At 41.8% G+C, this 20689-nt stretch overlaps 1 protein-coding gene across 1 annotated transcript in view; it reads right to left on the bottom strand.

Moving 5' to 3' along the window:
• The window catches only part of LOC117667023 (acyl-CoA (8-3)-desaturase-like), a 46809-nt gene extending 26796 nt beyond the window's left edge, over nt 1–20013 (bottom strand). The window contains exons 1-4 of the mRNA XM_087883308.1: nt 19792–20013; nt 9786–9896; nt 7927–8136; nt 6570–6671 (exon numbers count right to left, since the gene is read on the bottom strand). Coding sequence (XP_087739434.1) covers nt 6570–6671; nt 7927–8136; nt 9786–9896; nt 19792–20013 — 645 coding nt within the window. The remainder of the gene's footprint in view (nt 1–6569; nt 6672–7926; nt 8137–9785; nt 9897–19791) is intronic.
• Between the last annotated feature and the right edge of the window lie 676 nt (nt 20014–20689).

The raw sequence follows: 20689 nt of genomic DNA, 5'->3' as shown, positions 1-20689 counted from the left end.
CTTATTGATAAGGTATGGAAAGGATCTTAGTAACAAATGCGAAATGTGATAAGAGAATTTATAAAAGGAAGATTGATGAATAATCTTTAAAAGGGGAGTTAAATGTTATACCCTGTTTTTGCTCTGGGAAGTTGGGTAGGGGGAGTGGGGAGTGGGGGTTGAAGGATGGTTGAGGATAAAATTGTTGTTGAAAAAACTTTTTTACTAAAATAGAAAGATAGATAAATGTATTAATAGAAAAGTAAGAAATTTGGGGGGAATGTTACAATAAATGAAATGATAAAATTAAGATATGATAAATACTGGCAGAATAACAAGAAGATACAAAAGATGTACTCAGATGATACACTGTATGATTGATTAAGAATTGTATGTTTGTTTGTTTATAAAAAATAAAAACTTCTTTAATATATAAAAAGGTGTGAACTACATATTATTATTATTATTATTATTATTATTATTATTATTATTATTATTATTATTATTAATGAAATTTATTATTAATGAGATTTATATGCTGCCCTATCTCCAGCTGAACTCAGGGCGGCTCACAACAGTAAAAAACATCTAATGAAAAATGTCTTTAAAAAGAAATTAAATCCAAATCTCATAATTTAACAGTTAAAAGTGCAATTTAGACTAACAGATTAAAAATTAAAACCCCATCAGTCCAGATGGTTGAAACCAGAAAGATTAGTGTTAACGTGGCAACTCCAAAGTTACAAAATAGATACAATAGACAAAGCGAAAGCATTTTATGCAGAATTTTTCAAGGAGAAGGAAATGGAAATGGAATTCCAGACAACAGTAGTACCAATAGAATTTCAAGAAGAGGAACTAGTAATGATTGAAAAAGCAGAAGGTGCAGTAGGGGGGATTGTGGAGCACAAAGAACAGCATAAATTAAGATCAACTACAGCAGTAAAACCTGCATATAAAGTATGAATATGGAAGAGAGAAAATTGATTTCAATAAATATAAATGGACTTAATTCAGTTGTTAAAAGAAGAAAGATATTTCACAAATTAGAGAAACTAAAATTTGATATAATTTGCTTACAAGAAGTACATATTAAAAAGCAACATGAACAATTACTGGTACATTCAAAATTAGGGAAAATCTTTACATCATTGTCACAATGTAAAAAAAGAGGAGTGGTCTTATATATTAGAAATGCAATACCAGCTGAGCAAATATACGCAGATGACGAAGGAAGAATTCTGATGGTGAAGATAATAGATAATAATATGAAAGTTCTTTTAGTAGCAATATATGCTCCAAATAATAATCAAAGTGACTTCTATAGAAAATTGCACATGAAAATAATTGAATTGGAATATGATAATATATGTATGATGGGAGATTTTAATGGAATAGTGGATGAAAATTTGGACTATAAAACACATAAAACAATAAGACATAGTAGAAAGATACTACTGAAATCTTTTTTTAAGATGACTGAGGAAATAAATAATTGGCTTTTTTCTTCAAGGAGAATAGGAAAGAAGATATATCAATGCAAAATCTTTGGGATACGATGAAGGCCTCTGCTAGAGGTTTGATAATGGATTATACAAGGGGAAAAAATGTTAAGAAAAGACAAACATATAAAATATTGGAAGATGACTACAAGAGATTTGAAAAAGAACTTCAGAAATGTCCACACAAAAAAGATGCTAAAGTGAAAATGGATACAATAAAACATAAAATGGATTTATTGGAGAAAGAAGAATTAGCTCAAAAAATTAGAAGCACTAAACAGAACTACTTTGAGAATGCTAATAAACCAGGAAAATGATTAGCATATAAGTTGAAAAAAGAGAGAGAATCAAGAAAAATAATACAATTAATCGATGACCAAGGACAAAGTAAATTTGGAAATAAAGAGAAGAAAAAAATTATACAGGACTACTATAGAAAATTATATGAGAAAGAAAAGATAGAGGAAGAAAATGTGATATGATATCTTCAAAATGCAAATTTACCTAAGATTCCTAAAGATATTGAGGAGATGCTAGAGGGAAACATAATGATGATGGAATTAAATGAAGCAATTAAGAAACAAAAGAATGGAAAGGCACCAGGGCCAGATGGTTTGCCAGCGGAATATTATAGGACATTGCAGGAATCTTTCAGTCTCCAATTTCTAGAAATTATGAATGAAATGATGACTAAGAAGGAAATACCAAAGTCATGGTCTGAGACATATATTTCATTGATATCTAAGGAGGATACAGACCCGCAACAAATCAAAAATTATAGACCCATATCCCTGCTAAATTCTGTCTATAAAATCTTTGCTCCAATATTGGCAGAAAGACTCAAGAGATATTTAAATAATTTTATACATTCAGTTCAAAATGGGTTTCTGCCAAAAAGACAAATTAGAGATAATATGAGAATAATTCTGGACACTTTGGAATACTATGAAGCCCACCCTGAAAAGCAAATGGCTTTGATATTTTTAGATGCACAGAAAGCTTTTGATAATGTAAATTGGTGTTTTATGTTGCTTCAAATGGAACAGATGGGTTTTGGCAGAAAATTTATTCAAGCAATAGAAGCTATATATCATAAACAAATTCCAAAAGTAATGATAAATGGAGAATTGACAGACTCTATTGAGATAAAAAAAGGTACCAGACAAGGTTGTCCATTGTCCCCTCTGTTGTTTATATTAACACTAGAAGTGCTAAATAGAAGTATCAGAGAAGAACAAGACATAAAAGGAATGAAAATTTGAAAAGAAGAATACAAATTGCAAACATTTGCAGATGACCTAGTCTTTATTCTTGAAGATCCACTAACATCAATAATTACACTGATAGACAAAATTGGAGAGTTTGGGAAAGTAGCTGGTTTGAAAATCAACAAAGACAAAATGAAGATTCTGACTAAAAATATGTTGGTAAAGCAAAAAGAATTGGCAGATATATCAAAGATGCAGGTCACAAATAAAGTCAAATATTTGGGGATATACTCGACAGCAAGATGTAGCACACTTAAAGAAAATAATTATAATAAACTTAAACAACAGATAGGGACAGATTTGTCGAAATGGGAAAACTTACAGCTTTCTTTGATTGGAAAGATATCAACTATTAAGATGAATATTTTGCCTAGAATTTTATATTTGTTCTAGACAATTCCAATTAGATTGGGGAAAGACTTTTTTTGAAAATCTGAATAAAATGGTGTTAAAATATATTTGGCTGGGAAAGAAGGCGAGGGTAAAATTAAAGTTATTACAAGATGCTAGAATGAGAAGGGGGTTTGGTCTACCTAATTGGGAACTTTATTATCAAGTGACAAGTTTGATGTGGATCAAAGAATGGATAACGTTAAGAAATACTAGATTACTGAATTTAGAAGGTCATGATTTGTTGATGGGGTGGCATGCTTTTTTATGGTATAAAGGAACAAAAATACAGGGGTATTTTAGAAGACATCATATACATGAGGCTTTGTTATTAAACGGGGAGAAGATTAAAAAACAACATTATTTGAAAATTCCAGTCTGGGTATCAACGATTGAAGCATTTTCATATTCAGTAATATTTAGAAGGGAACAAATTGTTAGATATAGTGAATTAATGGATGAAAAGGGTGAATTTAAATCAAAGCAAGAACTGGAAAAACAAGGTTTTAAGATGGATTGGTTTTCTTATTTGCAAATATGTTCTAGATATGAAGAAGATTTTAAACAAGAAGGTTTCTATAATGTCTTGACTAATTTAGATAAAATCTTAATGGCTTCTGATGACTATGTAATTAAAAAATTATATGGTTATTTATTAGAGGTAAAACTGGAAGAAGAACAAGTTAAAGAAACAATGATAGCATAGAAAAATTTTGGCCATGGGATTGTGGTAGCAAAATTATAAAATGACAATGTCTACAGCATATAAGGAGAATTTGTGTAAGATGTTTTACAGGTGGCATCTACTCCCGACGAGAATAACCAGAATGTTCAAGAACAAATCGGAGAAATGTTGGAAATATTATCAGACTCCAGGATCATATTACCATATGTGGTGGACATGTGTAGAAGCTAAAAGATATTGGACTAAAATCCACACATGGTTGGAAAAAATGACAAAGAAACCATTGACTTTAAACCAGAGATATTTTTATTAGGGATTTTCCCAGAAATGTATAATAAAGAATTGAGATATTTAATTTTGAATGTTTTAACAGCGGCTAGAATAGTATTTGCTAAAAATTGGAAAAAAGAGAAAATACCTACTGATGATGAAGTTATTAAGAAAATTATGGAATGTGCTGAAATGAGTAAATTGACATTTGAAATTAGAGAACAGGAAGACAAACAATATTATTTGATATGGGATTTGTTTTATCAATGGCTAGATAATAAAGCATGGAGATGAAGTATGAAATATGAAATTAAGGTAATGATAAAATATATAAAGTGTTTTCTTATGGGAGATAAGCCTTTGTTAAATAATTGCTAAATGAGAATAATAATATAAAGGGATATATAAAATTGTCAAATAAGAGAAATTAAAATGATTTGTAATCTTGGATATGGGATTAAGCACAAAAGAATTTTAACCGATCGACACACTTTCTATGATTGTATTGAATGATGGTTGTTTTTATGTTTGTTATGTTTAAAAATAAAAAAAAAATTCAAAAAAAAAGGAAGCATAAATTGTCTTATTATTCAGTGCTGGAGGCAAGGACAAGTCTAAAAAGGAGAGTAGATGCACTCCCTCTTTATAGATTTAGGAAAATTGTAATATAATTTAATATGCATATACACTTAATTTGATTTTGATTAATTTACCACATATGTATGCTAATGTGCATGGCAATAAAGTGAAACAAGTGATAATGGGTATGGATGCAATGGCACCCTTGAATTAAAGATTCAAAGAAACTGTATCTAAAGCTGCAATATTTCTTTAGCCCAGAGTTTCTCACTCTTGGAAACTTTAAGATGCATAGACTTCAACTCTCAGAATTGCAACTCCTATTGTGCTGGCTGGAGAATTCTGGGAATTGAAGTCTACATATCTTAAAGATTCCATTATTGAGAAATATTGCTCTACTGTCTCAATACCCACTGAGTTCCCAGTCCTATATGTTAATCCCTTATTGTCCTAGTTAAGACTTACCCCATCTACCCTTATCCTTGTAAGGTTCTTTGTACAGAGTGTTCCAAGCAATTAACTGGAACTATTATTAGCAGATAGCTAAATGAGCAGATCTATCATTTTGTTTTCCTTATCTGATAAGGGACTTTTTAATTTAAGTCAAAGAAGGCAGTCCTCCACTTATGACCATTCCTTTAACAACTATTTGAATTTACGACAGCGCTGAAAAAATGTACTTACAATCAGCTCTTACACTTACAACCGTTGTAGTATTGCCACATGATGTATTTACCCTTCATTTTTTTTCACCACAAATAGGAATCCTGTCAAGCCTACTTCTAATAAGTCTGAAATTCCAATACAGGTCAGAACTATGTCTTAGTGGGTTATACCGGGGTGAAATGCTCCGGTAGCGATGGAGGTGGATGGTTCAGAGAACCGGTAGCAAAAATCCCTGCCCGCCCCCCCATGCCCAGCTGAGCCACACAATCATCAGAGGCTTTTTTTTTAACTTTTAAAAGCATTTTTTCTACAACTTCTTCGGCCAAAAAATGCTTTTAAAAGTAAAAAAAAAAAGCCTCTGATGATCGCATGGCTCAGCTGGAATCCTCAAAGGCTTTTAAAAGAAAAAAAAAAACCCTTTTTTTTCTTTTAAATGCTTCTGACAATCCAAGCTGAGTTGCCTGATCATCAGAGGCATTTAAAAGAAAAAAAGTCTCTACCGATCGGGCAACTCAGCTGGGATCGTCAGAGTCTTTTGAAAACATTTTTTTACAACCTCTTAGCCGAAGAGGTTGTAGAAAAAATGGTTTTAAAAGAAAAAAAAATTGGCCATGCCCACCCAGTCACATTACCCCCCACCAAGCTACGCCCACAGAACCGGTAGTAACAAATTTTAGATTTCACCACTGGCTTATACAAATAAAATAAAAAAATAAAATAAAATTCAAATAGAGAAACACCTGCCATATAACACCTCAGACTTAACAAGTGTCCATTAGAAAGAAAAAAAATCTGAACGGTTGACATTGCAGTACCTTGAGATAGCAGAATAGAAGAGAAAGAACTGGGGTGAAAATTACCCAATACAAAGACCTGCAAATAAACTGAGAATGATTGTGGTAAAAGAAAGCAAAGAGAGTACCAATAGTACCTGGATGCAGTTCTAAAACATCTGGAGCACCACTTGAACACCATCAGCATTGACAAAATCAACATCAATCAATTGCAAAAGGCAGCTTTACTTGGAACACCTTACATCCTGTGACAATATCTTTAACCCCAGCAAAGAACATTTTACCTATCCCAGTCCTAAACATCTGGCTGATTGTGTGACCAACTATAATAATAAATAAAACATGTATACACTCCTAACAATTCTGGGTGACCAATAACAATTTAACTCCAACAAAGTTGATTTGAAAAAATCCACTTTCAGTTTAAAACTCTTACCTTAAGGACTCCTATCACAAAAATGTGAGCCAGTCTGTTCCATTTAGGCTTCTGGAAGACTGAAACATGTCCAAGATCATGCTGAAAGAAAGCATATTGGATCTAGAAAGCAAAAAGAATATGAATTGTATGAGACTTTTCTTTGGCCAAGTTCTCCGTTTTTAAGGACTCATTGCTCAGCTTAAGCTACCATATTCTCAAATATCTATTTGAGAAGAATTTAAATTGGGAAGCACAATAGGAACTATTTTATATAATGACATTAGCAAAGGAAATGTAAGCATCTTCATCCTACTGAAGGAAGCCATATTGGTTCTGGAAAGCAAGAAGCAACACCAAATGTTTATGATTCTTCCCCCCCCACCCCAAGAAGATCTTGGTTTCTAAGGCCTGGTTGCTTTGTTTAAGCATTCATTTGGAAAGTACTTACATTTATAAATGCAATAACAGCTATTTATGTACCAATCTTAGCAAAAAAAGTTAAACAGAAATGTAAGCACATTTATCCTAAGCATTATTGATTCCTAGAAGGCTAAGAAGGAACAGTTATATCTCCCAGTAAGGCCAAGTCTTGCAGAATGCTTTGCATTCCACTTCAGAGACATCTACACATTTAAATGAAACTTTTTATAGTTTTCTTATGTATGATGTATACTGAAGATGGCATTTAATTTTGTTGTACGAGGTGCAATGACAATAAAATAAACTAGGCATTAAACTACATATTTAAATGAAACTTTTAAATATAATGGGAACAGGATAGGAGCAACATTCTGTCCAGAGTCATCTTGCAAGGGAGATGGACGGCATAAAAGTTTAATAAATAAATAAAGTAAAATAAATAAATTCCCATCAACTCCCACAGGGCTGCTGTATTGATTTCAGGCCTCCTGCCACATGAACAGGATGTGATCCTCAAATTTTTAGCATGAATGTAACCATTTCCAAGAGAGTAAGGCCTCCATTTATGATAAATGTTGGGATAGCTGACCCTACTTCATAGTTGTTAGCCTTTACAAGCTATAGCAGTGAGGCAGGTTGAAGTTAACCAAAAAGGTCTCCGACAGCTGCACTGTAATATTTAGGCATGGTGTAGATGTATCACACAAGAGGGAATTCTACTTGCCAACTCTCCCAATGGTAACCCAAGCAAATTTCTGCCCACAAACTCTGCTAACATTGCGATTCCCTCTCTTTGTTTTGAATGAATGGAGCCAATGGGAATTGCAATTGATTCTGGTCTGCATGGTCAGAGATAGAAACTCACTAGTAGATTACTGGTGGAGTGGTGAATACTACTAAACTACTAAATCAAGTATGCTAAAGATGGTTCTACCACCCTGCTATACTCCGCAACACTAAGAGTTTCCTGTGCAACAGTGAACATTGCTACTCCAATAAGGAAAGGCACCCAAGATTTTCCAAAGTACCAGATGGTGAACCAGAATGCCATGTCTAGCAGGAAAACATGCAGAAACATGAAGGCAAAAAAAGGAACACTGGACTTCAAGAGTCCCATCTTCTTCACTTTCGTGCGTAATTCATGAAAATCATGTACCAGCATTTCCTATGAGAAATAGTGACAGTTAATTATGCCCCCAGCAACTGATTTCCCATCCATGTTCAATAACTGCTGCATTTTCATCTTTCCATGAAATCACAAAGGCAATAAAAGTTATACCCAGCTGCTTATTTGTATCCGAGTCAATATCTCAGCAGGTACATGAGAAAAGTACTTTCTGCTGCCTCCTCAGCTTCACTTTAGCCGGTACAAACAGGATAGGAGCAATTTAAAGAAATTAGTGAAGGTGCACTAATTATCACAAGGTGAATGAGCAATTATCACAAGGTGAATGAGGCTCACTGCAGTTTATCGACATATGTCAAGCTGCTCTGTCTAAGAAAGAACATACCAAGGGAAGTTTTAGCTCATATTTAAAATGTGTAATAAACATCTGTTCTTACAACAAACTAGTCATTCTCGAATGCTACATATTCTCAGATTATGGTTTGAGTTGTGAAAGTGTAAAATGATTCTTTTTACTCCTAAACAAGCATGCAGAACCACATTTAACACACACATATGCATATACCTATACATGCTTCTGCTTATAAATGCATTTTCAGATTAAACTTCCTTGTGGGTTCAACTAAGACAAGTAAAGTATAAATTGAGTAAATAAATAAAACAAAGCATAAGTCTTAAATGTTTAAAACAATAAAGTTTCTGGTCCTACAAAGGGAATCCTGCATCTAAGGTCACTGTTGCCCTGATGTGCTTTGACTTACCTGATGTAAAAATGGGCAAATTTTCAGCTCTATCAAGATGCATCAATTCTAACCAGCTGCTCAATTAAAGGCTAACAGGTCACACAGGACTAATATTTATTTCCCCTCCATAAATTCTGGCATCTTCAAAATACTGCTGAATCATCCTAGTAGTTTGTATTCAGTGCCAGAACTAGAGTTTGTGTTAAGCACATTTTCTTTGATATTCAAATGCTAATTTTGGAGAGGTTTCTTCATTTGAATTGTTTAATTGTGATTAACACCAGCTGCCTGCAATTACTGCAAGTTCGAATCTCACCAGGCTCAAGGTTGACTCAGCCTTCCATCCTTTCTAAGGTAGGTAAAATGAGGAGCCAGTTTGTGGGGGCAATAAGCTGACTTTGTATAAATATGCAAAAGGATGAAGGCTATTGCTTAATGCATTGTAAGCCGCCCTGAGTCTCTGGAGAAGGGCGGCATATAAATCAAATTTTAAAAAAAAAATTTAGCAGAAGACAAATGGCTTGTTGTCATTCAAACAGAAATTAGTACTCCAAGAGGTAGAACTCTAAGTAAATCACCAAGGGAACTTTCAATGCAGCTACTTTGCCTCCAGAAGTTGTAAATGCTCCAACACTGGAAGTTTTTAAGAAGCAATTGGATAATCATTTGTCTGAAGTAGTATAGGATATCCTGCCTAAGAGGGGGTTGGACTAGAAGACCTCCAAGGTCCCTTCCAACTCTGTTATTCTATTCTATTCTATTCTATTCTATTCTATTCTATTCTATTCTATTCTATTCTATTCTATTCTAAGATATGTTCTATCTAACCCATGCTCTAATTGTAATACAGGATTTTGCCTAGATGTGCATGGATTTTATTCTCTCCCAGAAACAGACACACATGGACACACTTTGAGTTTAAAGATAATGCTGGAAAATACTCACATTTTTGGTGGGTTCACAGCTAGGTTGATCCGGTGTTAGTTCTCCAATTAACAGGGAATTCAAGTATTTCTTTACCAGATCCTCATCCTTGTGGAAAGCTGTAAAGGCATCCTAAGAAATTCAGAAAGAAAGCAGGTGTATAAAGGAAAACATATTGATTTATGACATTTGTATAGTTACCCATCTTAAAACCAACTCTGGAGTTTTTTTGTGAAAAGATGAAACACCCTGAGGGTCTTTCCATAGGGACTGAATGTGATTTTCCACAACAAGCTTTGGAGAAAACCAATGCCATAACAATGGCTCATTTTGAGGGCTGATACAATTTTATTTTGGTTTATATGATGGAAAAGATAGGGACTTTCCTCCCTTGCAATGCTGGGCCCTTGAGATGGTCTGGTTCAATGGTGGGTTTCAAAAATTTTTACTATCGGTTCTGTGGGTGTGGCTTGGTGGGCGTGGCAGGGGAAGGATACTGCAAAATCTCCATTTCCTCCCAATCAGCTGGGACTTGGGAGGCAGAGAATAGATGGGGGTGGGGCCAGTCAGAATTTTTACTACCAATTCTCTGAACTATTCAAAATTTCCGCTACCGGTTCTCCAGAACTGGTCAGAACCTGATGAAACCCACATCTCTTCTGGCTTTGCTAAGAGGTCTGTAAGGGGCGTGCATAAGCACACCAGCATGCCTACCGTCCCTGCCCTAATGTTACCTTTTATTTGTATCCATTTCATGTATTCATAATCATGTTTATACTTATATATGTTATCTAATATGTGCTTGACAAAATAAATAAATAAAATAAAGATTCACCCTGCCTCTCAGAATGGCTACTGGAAAGATGTTGCTCAACATCTGCTACATACTAGCAATAGTAGAGCATGAATTAAGGAACCTTATTAGCAGGTCTAATCTTAATCCTTCTGATTATGAAAAAAAAATGCTTAGCTTTTTTATCAAGTTCTTTCCTTATCTTCTTTTCTTTCTACTTTCTACTGATCTAATTTATTAGCTGGCCTCCCACAAGCCACTTTCCTCTCCATTGCCCTATACAGAGCTCTTCCCTGCAGTATACAACCATGGTTACAGTTATTGTGAAAAGCCATCTCAGTGCTACCTTGTTCTCCAAGCAAGATAGACAAGGAGACAGAGAGGTAAAACAGGAGTGTACCAAGGTAGTTCAGTCTATGAATAGATCAACTCTGGTTTGGCATTTTATATGAAATGTCTTTTTTATGGGATCTTTTTGCTTTCCCACTCCTACTTTCTCCATTATTGCTTCTGACACATAACCATGTAAACAGACCCTCTTCCTTTTTTCTCATACATAGCCTTGAACTCCTTTCTCTTTCCTTTCCAGCCTTTAGGCCTAAGAGCTCAGGAGGCAGCTACACTGCCAAACTACATTTTTCAGACATAAACACTAGATATGCCTCTGTTCTTTTTAAAGAAAAGAAATAACCATGAAGGATTTCTCTGAGGCTGGATCCCATAGAAACTCCCCGCATGGCCCTCCCGATCTTTGAGACTGCAGCAGCTCCCTAAATGAGAAAGCTGGCCGCAAGATGAGGGGAGCCTGGAAGAGAAAAGGCAGTTGTTCTGACCTAGGCCTCCTGAGTCAGTAAAACACATGAATAGTCCCAAAAACCTATTTTATTTTAACAGCTGTGAATTCTGTTCATTCACAGATGAGTCCCAAATAGTTGTAAAGAGTCCTTCGGGATAAGGCTGATAATCACCCACCTTTATCTCCCTTGACACGCTGCCAAAGACCTAATTGGCAAAGCCACACTGAGTCCAGAATCAAACAGAACTTCAAACTTTAAAGTGCACAGAATTAACAATGTTGTTTCCTGCAAAGGCCCACATGCCTTTGCTCCTCTTTTAAGTCTTATGGGAGGGGCCAATCATCTCCAAGCCTACTCCCGAGTCGTCCCTTTTGTTTTACCTGTTCTTGCCTTCTGGCAGCTCTGCGCATGTGCGCACTGGAAACAGGCTTCCCTTGTTCCTCTGCATCACTGAAGTCCAACTCTGGAGGCTCAGGAGGCAGCACGTACCTCCCAGATGGCCCTTTCTCTACCTCCGACACAGAGGCCTCATCCGAGCCTTTCCCAGACTCCAGGACTGGCCTATGTTCCTCCCCAACCTCCTCACTGTCCGACTCTGCTGCCAGCTCCGCAGGCTGCTGGTGGACCACAAGAGCAGTGGAGGTGAGAGAGCAAAGCCAACAAGTGAATCTTTGCCCTGCTGACTGGCCTCTTTATTCCCCCTCACTCCCAAGGCAGCTGTCTGGAATGGCAGGGGCAGCACACACAACTGCCTTTCCTCTTGCCACACGATCTTTGATAATGAGGCTCCCTAAAGGTAATGGTGCTGTGGTGGTAAAGGGGGGGTGGCGCAGGTGGGCCGAAGTGGTGGTAGCAATGGCCGAAGCCTTAGTGTGCAGGAGCAAAGCGTGACTTGCCTTTGCGCTGCTCATACCTCCTTCGGCATGGTACATTTGCGCCAGCTGGTGGCGCCCAAGATGGCCCTCAGTTCCCACCACTTTGGCTCAGAACTGGAAACTGCGGACAGTGTCAGTCCTAGCATTGCTGTCCATCGCAACTAGGAATCTCAAATAAAGCCAAGAATGAATGCTTGGGTTGTAGCCAATCTGGGTGCTAGGTAGGCAGGCACAGGCCCCTGCAAACTCCATTGTCTGCCCAGCCAAAGTTTCACTCGTTGAGGCACCAGGACTCCTGATGATGGGATGGGGTCTTTCAGGCTCTTAGCTTGGCCACCTATTAGTCCAGCCCCTCCACCTCAGCAAGTGGTGCACAAAACTTTGGCTGGCCTCCTCGATAGACGGAATTTGCAGGGGGCTGATCCATCACCTGGCTACAACACAAATGGACTTCCACCTTCAAGATGGCTGCTGCGTGTTGAGCCTCTGCCGAGGGTGAGCGATTTCTAGCTAAAACAGGACTGTTTGGGGGGTGTTGTTTATTACCCCCTAAACATGGGCGGTGAGATGATTTACCAGCGGACTGGAGGGTCATCGTGAGTCCTTGAACCTGCTCGCTGTTGCTGCCTGGGCGAGGGTGAGGGTGAGGGTGAGGGTGAGGGTGAGGGTGAGGGTGAGGATGAGACTGATGGCTGCGGCAGGGCTCAGTGAGTTGCAAACAGCGTCCGGCCTCTCGGCGATGGATTTCGGCAGTCGGCGATGGAGCTGCGAGGCCCTGGAGAGGCTGGAGCGGCGGAGTCGGCGGGCCGGGTCGTTGAGAGGCCGAAGAGCGAGGTCAGCACGGGCCCTCTCCAGGAGTGTCGGAGAGGGTCACCTGGGAAGTCTGGGGGGCCCCAGGCCAGTTGGACCAAGGGGGCGAGAGCCAGAATGGCGGAGCCGAAGGGAGTTGGAGTTGGAGGTGGCTCGCTGGCTCGGGTCTTACTCCACTAGTCCGACAGCATCGATGAGACCTGCTGTACCCATGGGACATCAAAGGGACCGCCTCTGCTCTCTGCTGGTTGCTGGCAGGACTACAAGCTGGAGCTACATCGGCTGTGCCTATTGTTTCTTCTGGGCACTACTTGAGTATGAGGGGTCCTTGGGGTATTAACCCTATATGACTTCTCTACCCCCCCTGAGAGGGCTGTTGAACCCTGGGCCCCTTAGTTCCATCTGGGGACCCCGCCCAGGACCAGCGATCAGCGAGCTGGGACTTGGACTTGGACAGCTGGGAAGGCGCTGTTTTTTTTTCTCCCTCATGGAACTGGCTTGTCTTTGGGTGGGAATTCCAACTGCAGTGAGAGGGCAGTTATGGTTCTATGACACTGAACCAGCCTTGCAGGGGTGGGAGCTCTGTAAATGGCCAAGAATACCACTGGACAGAACTCCCGGTGGACTTCGGGATGCCGTTGTGGTGAGAGGACGGTGGTTACCAGCTTTGCCTCACCCAGATGTTGTGAGGAGATGCCTGGGCGCGGAAGTTCCCGATGTTTGGGAGAATCTTAGCCAGTTCTAGCCCACGATTAACATCTCCTGTTTGCCATTCTTTGCACCCTCCTCCATGGCTGTCTATGGCTCCATGATTATATTCAAGATCGGACTTATGGGCTTTAAGGAATATCCCCCATTCCTGGAAGTGGCCCACTGGCTTTGCCAAGAAATACCTCAAAGACGGGTCCTGGGATCCCAAGAGGTGGCACGAAGGTGTTGGGGATTTTAAGAGTTCTTTGTATGCATTTTTAATTCATTTTTTAAGGGGTGGGAGGGAGAATACAATGACCGGGGTGTGTTTGGGGGGTAACCCACTAGTGTCTGAAGGGGCTGGGGGGGCTAGTTCCTATATTGGGGAGGGTGTTTCCATTGGCATTGTGGGTGGGAGGAGCAGATACGGTGGGAGCAGGGGGCCATATTGTGTTAGGGGAGGGTGTATTCGCTGTCTGTGAGCGATTGCGTGCTCCGGCCCTCAATGCTCATCTCGCACCCTGGGTTGTTCAGATCCTCAGGCCCTGGGCCTTCGGTTGATGTTGTGCAATGCCAGGTCCATGGTAAATAAAGCCCCCCTTTATGGGGGGATTTGTGATCTGGTTCAGGAGGGGGTGCAGATCTTGTAGGTATTATGGAGACCTGGTTGGGCCAGGAGGGGGGTCCCCCTCATTGAGATGTGCCCACCGCGTTTCTATGCATTCCATCAGCTGAGCTCCCAGGGGAGGGGTGGGGAGGTGGCAGTTCTGGTAACGGAAGGTCTCGCCCCAAGGGAGGCCACTGTACCTCAGATAGCTGGATGTGAGTCCCTCCTTGTGAAGTGGGGACAAGGGAGGCAGATGGGCTTGCTGATTATGTACCTGGCTCCCTGCCACATGTCAGCGGCCCTGCCCGAGCTCCTCAATGTGATTGCCAAGGTGGCGGTGGAGATCCCCAGGCTTATGGTCATGGGGGACTTTAACCTGCCATCTGTCGGCGAAGCATCTGAGGTGGCCCGGGAGTTCATGGCTTCCATGATGGCCATGGACCTGACCCAATTAATTCATGGACCCACTCACACAGGAGGACACACTCTGGACTTGATTTTTGTCTCTGGACAGTGGATGAATGATCTCGAGATAGGGGAGTTAGTGATTGAGCCCTTGTCATGGTCGGATCATTTCCTTCTTAGGCTTGACTTTCTAACCACCACATCCCGCTGCAGGGAGGTGGAACAGACCAGATGGTTCCGCCCCAGGCACCTGATGGATCCTGATAGGTTCCAGATGGATCTTGGGCCACTACCTGAGGCTCTGATTCACGGCTCGGCTGAGGAGCTGGTGGCCGCCTGGGATAGGGCGGCCATTGACGCTTTGGACTGAGTCGTGCCTGTGCGGCCTCTGACCCGTCGCCGAGTCTACCTGGCTCCTTGGTTCTCTGAGGAGCTGAGGGAGATGAAGTGCCGGAAAAGATGCCTAGAGCGCAGTTGGAGATCTAGTCGCTCCGAATCCGACCGAACACTGGTAAGGTCTCATATTAAGACCTACCTAGTGGCGATAAAAGTGGCAAAATGTAACTATTTTTCCGCTTATTGCATCGGCAGATAACTGCCCGGCCGCCCTGTTTAGGGTGACCCGCTCCCTCCTCCATCTGGGAGCGTGGGAGGATCCCTTGCAGGGTCGTGCTGAGGATTTTGTTCAGTATCTGCATGATAAAATCACTCAGATTCTGGAAGTCTTGGTCTCTGACTGGGTAGGTACAGATGGGATGATGGGTGCCGGTCTTGGGACTGCCATTTGGGAGGAGTTCAACTCTGTTGCTCCCTAGGACATGGACAGGATACTGGGGCGGCTGAATGCGACCACATGTTTATTGGACCCGTGTCCCTCCTGGTTGGTGCTGGCCTCCCGGGAGGTTACGCAAGGCTGGCTCCAGGGGATTATCAATGCTTCCTTGAGTGAGGGTGTCTTGCCATCCACCTTGAAAGAGGTGGTGGTGAGGTCCCTCGTCAAGAAGCCTGCTCTGGATCCGGCTGTTTTGGCTAAGTGCCATCCGGTCTCCAACCTTCCCTTCTTGGCGAAGGTTATTGAGAGTGTGGTGCCGTGACAGCTTCCTGGGTACCTGGATGAAGCTGTCTATCTGGATCCGCTCCAGTCTGGCTTCAGGCCTGGGCACAGCACGGAAATGGCATCGGTCGTGTTGGTGGATGATCTCTGGAGGGCTCAGGATAGGGGTTGTTCCTCTATCCTGGTCCTGTTAGATCTCTCAGCGGCTTTTGATACCATCGACCATGGTATCCTGCTGCACCGGTTGGAGGGGTTGGGAGTGGGGGGCACCGTTTTGCGGTGGTTCTCCTCCTATCTCTCCGACCGGTCGCAGCCGGTGTTGGCAGGGGGGGCAGACGTCAACCCCGAAGCACCTTGTTTGTGGGGTGCTGTAGGGGTTGGTCCTCTCGCCCCTTCTGTTCAACATTTATGTGAAGCCTCTGGGTGAGATCATTTGTAGCTTTGGGGTGGAGTTCTATCAGTACGCTGATGATACTCAGCTGTACATCTCCACCCCAGGCCATCCCAACGATGCCCTTGAAGTGATGTCCCGGTGCCTGGAGGCCGCGCAGACCTGGATGGAGAGTAACAGGCTTCGATTCAACCCTTCCAAGACCGAGTGGCTGTGGCTTCCGGTGTCCCGATTTAGCCAGCTGGTGCCATCGCTGGCTATTGGGGGCAAGTTATTGGCCCCCACGGATAGGGCTCGCAACTTGGGTGTCCTCCTGGATGCACGGCTGTCTTTAGAAGAGCATATGACGGCCGTGGCCAGGGGCGCTTTTTATCAGGTTCGCCTGATTCGCCAGTTGCATCCCTTTCTGGATTGGGACTCCTTACCCACAGTCACTCAGGCACTCAACACTTCCCGCCTGGACTACTGCAATGTTCTCTACATGGGGCTCCCCTTGAGGAGCACCCGGAGGCTCCAACTGGTGCAGAATGTGGCCGCACGGGGGATTATGGGAGTGAGGGGGCGCTCCCATGTGACACCTCTCCTGCGTGAGCTGCATTGGCTTCCAGTGGTCTTCCGGGTGCGCTTCAAGATGTTGGTCACCTTTAAAGCGCTCCATAGCATGAGACCTGGGTATTTGCGGGACCGCCTTCTGCCGTTGATAGCCTCCCACCGACCAGTATGCTCCCACAGAGAGGGACTCCTCACGGTGCCGTCAGCCAGGCAATGTCGGCTGGTGACCCCCAGGGGGAGGCCCTTCTCTGTGGCAGCTCCTGCCCTCTGGAATGATTTGCCCCCGGAGATACGAAGGATATCGGATTTCCGGGTTTTTTGCCGTGCCCTAAAAACTTTTCTTTTCCATCAAACTGGGCTGGCGTGAACCCCCCCCTTTTAGCCTTTTTTAGCCTTTTAAATTGTCAAATGGGTTTTAGTTTCAATCTTTTAAATTTTGGGCCACAGTTATATAATTCTTTTAAAAAATTTAAATTTTGTATTGGTATGTGTTTTAGTTCTGGCTGTGCATCACCCTGAGTCCACTAGGAGAAGGGCAGGATACAAATTGAATAAAATAAAATAAATAAATAAATAAATGTTCATTCTTGGCTTTGAGATTCCTAGCTGCAATGGACAACAAAGCTAGGTTCGTCCCCCTGCTTCGATCCAGCAGACAAAACTGGAAAAGGGGGCAGAGAGAAACAGTCCCATTGCCATCCTGGGAGGAAAACGGATGGTGGCCTGGGGAGGAAGCCATTTTCCCCAACAGCCAGACAAACCTAGGCAAATAGCCAGCCCTGACCGGTGCCCAGCTTCACCGACATCGGGCTTGCAAAGGGCAATGTGGCTCCGCCTGCATCAAGCTAGACTGGGGAGGGAGGGCATGAGCGAGCACTGAGGAGACCATGGGAGGAGGGAAGCCGGGCAAAAAGGTGAGTGAGGGGCATCTGCAGCATGCTGTAGTACATGCACTTTCCCTCAACCCCCTTCTTTTGGAGGGCTCTGCTCGGCTCCTCTCCTGCTTCTCTATCTCTCCTCCCACCACATTAGCCAGCCTGCCAGCGGAAAGTGAGTGGGTGGGCTTTTTTGCATTCCAGGCATTTCCCACCCAAATGACATGCCATGTTTGCAATGGGGGGAGGTGTTAGGGGAAGGTAGCAGGGGAATGGGGAGGGGGTGTCAGAGGAGCTGCTTTCGAGCCACTGGTATTTACAGGGCAGAGAGTCTCCCTCTAGTTACACAGGCAGAGGATGCTTCCCATTTAGGTAGCCCCTGTAGGGAATTTTTTTTAAAAAAAACGTGTTCAGGCTGGGCTGCCAGCCTAGCAGCAGAATTTCTGCACCCAGGATGGACCCACCACACCACCCCTAAGTGTGTATCTGCTGGCAGCGGATGGTGCATACAAAATGAGATGCTTTGCCTCCCCTGGGTAGTAGAGCTGCATCTCTCATTAGTGACAGAGTGGCTGAGGAGAATGCATTTCATGCCTGCCAGAAAGTCTTTCTGACAGTCTCACCTGTAGCAGAGATGAGAATATCAACTGTCTCTAGCCCCTTATTCTCCTTAAGCATTGCCAAATGAGGAACAGCACTGGCAGACTTTCTAAGTCTGCCTAAAGCAAGGAGGGAGGGAGGGAGGGAGATATCTGATCCAACCAGTGGTGGATTGCTCCCGATTCACCCCAGTTCGGGTGAACCAGTAGTGGCGGCAGCGGGAGGCTCCACCCACCAGCCCAGACGTCATCAAAAATTAAGCACCACGTGCTCGCAAAACCCTAACCCTAACCCTGCACACTACCAATAGTGAATTGGTAGTGCCAGGATTTGAAACCCACTACTGGATCCACCCCCCCTGTGTGTGTGTGTGTGTGTGTGTGTGTGTGTGTGTGTGTGTGTGTGAGAGAGAGAGAGAGAGAGAGAGAGAGAGAGAGAGAGAGAGAGAGAGAGAGAGAGAGAGAGATCCGATCCAAACTCAGAGAGTTATATCAGGGCTGACACCGGTGGCAGATCCATATGTATATATCCCTAACTCTAAATTATTGTGTGTGTTTTTGCCTTTGAGTAAGCCCTGACTCCCAGTGACTGCCATTGCCTCTTTTAGAAGTGCTTTGTCATTGCCTCTTTTCTAGGGCTGAGAGAGAGGGACTGGTGCAAGCCCATCCAGTTGGCTTTGTGACTAGAACTCACAGTATCCTGGTTTCTGGCCTGATTCCTTAACCCCTACACCAAACATGCTTTCAAGGGTATGTATGTATGTATGTATGTATGTATGTATGTATGTATGTATGTATATAAATGTATATAACATAAAAATTGTAGACTTATATGAAACTTATACAACTATTTGAAACAACCAGTCCGCCCTCCAAGACAGACAGAACAGGAAAATGACTCCACAGGAAGCACCCAATTTTGATCATGTGACCATGGGGATGCTGCAATAATCATAAGCTTGAAGACTGATTATAAGTTACTTTTTTCAGGTCCATTGTAAACAAATAGTTGTAAGTCAAGGACTACCTGTATTCTATAATGTCAGAAAATCCTTATGGCTACTGGTCAATGACTACTTCAGCTTCAAACAACAATACACGAGCACATAATAGATACAAACTTAAAGTAAACCGCTCCAAACTTGACTGCAGAAAATGTGACTTCAACAACAGAGTGGTCAATACTGGAATGCACTACATGACTCTGTGGTTTCATCCCAAAACCCCAAAAATTTTAACCTAAGACTGTCTACTGTTGACCTCACCCCATTCCTTAAGAGGTCTGTAAGGGGCGTGCATAAGAGCACCAGTGTACCTACCATCCCTGTCCTAATGTTTCCTCTACTTGTATCTATTTTATGTATTCAATTCATGCTTATAATTATATAAATTACCTAATACGTTCTTGACAAATAAATAAATTAAATAAATAAATAAATAAATAAAATAAAATGGATACTTTCCCCCTAATTCTGCTAGTGCAGACACAACCTCAACCTGGAGTGTGTGCACACAAAGCAAGTGCTTTGTGTACCTTCAGGTCATTCCAAGGCTCTCTTTCCCCTCAACAAGGACTCACCGTGGCATCTTGTCCAGAATAGTGTCTGATGAGACGAGGCCCACCTGGATGCCACAAATAGAACTGACTGACATTATAAATCTTTCGGTCGATGACCAGCCATCTCTCTTCCTTCAAGTCTCCCTTGCCCGTGCAGAGCCCCACCTCCTCCCAGGTGAAGAGCTGTGGAACCCCTGGCTCAACCTTTGTCTTCCCCACACTGGTTTCTGACTGAGGGGGCATCCTGGCTGGAAGCACTGAGAGTTACTGACTCCTGAGGTGTGCTGCTTATCCTGTGGTAAGATGAGCCAATCTTTCTGTTAGATGTTGCGGTCAACTTTATATAGACTCCAGCAACCACCCACACTTCCTTATCTTTCTATTGTCCCAGACAAGCTCTTGCTCTTCCCTCCCATTACATCTCTCCATGATGGTATAAGACTCTTTTGCACAATGTGTATGTCAATTAAGATTTGAAACAGGATAAACAAACATGGTTTTCAGCAGAGTTTTCAAATGAACAGCACAATATATCAGTATATAAAATCTTTATTCTTGTTTCCATATATTGTGTAAGAGCTACAGTAGCATTCCACAAAAAACACATAATCAGGAACAGTATAATTACAACAGTTAAAAATTAATATAAACAAAAAATAGAATAAAAGGAAAGTAGAAGATGCAGAAAACAAAAGAAATAGAAAAGAAAGGTAAATATATAGTAAAGAAAAATAAAGGAAATACATAAAGTCTTCCCACCTTCATCAAAAGTATAAATGATTTTAGTAACTTATTATCTTCTTTTAATATTAATATAATAAATAATCTGCATAGAGATGGGAGGTTGAACAACTAGCCTTGTGGTGTGACCAGAACAATCTGGAACAATCTGGAAATGAACACACTCAAAACAGTAGAA

Source organism: Pantherophis guttatus, chromosome 1 (genome assembly GCF_059756535.1).
Source record: "Pantherophis guttatus breed Tessera chromosome 1, ASM5975653v1, whole genome shotgun sequence".
NCBI classification, from domain to species: Eukaryota; Metazoa; Chordata; class Lepidosauria; order Squamata; family Colubridae; genus Pantherophis; species Pantherophis guttatus.
This window is presented reverse-complemented; position numbering and strand designations above follow the sequence as displayed.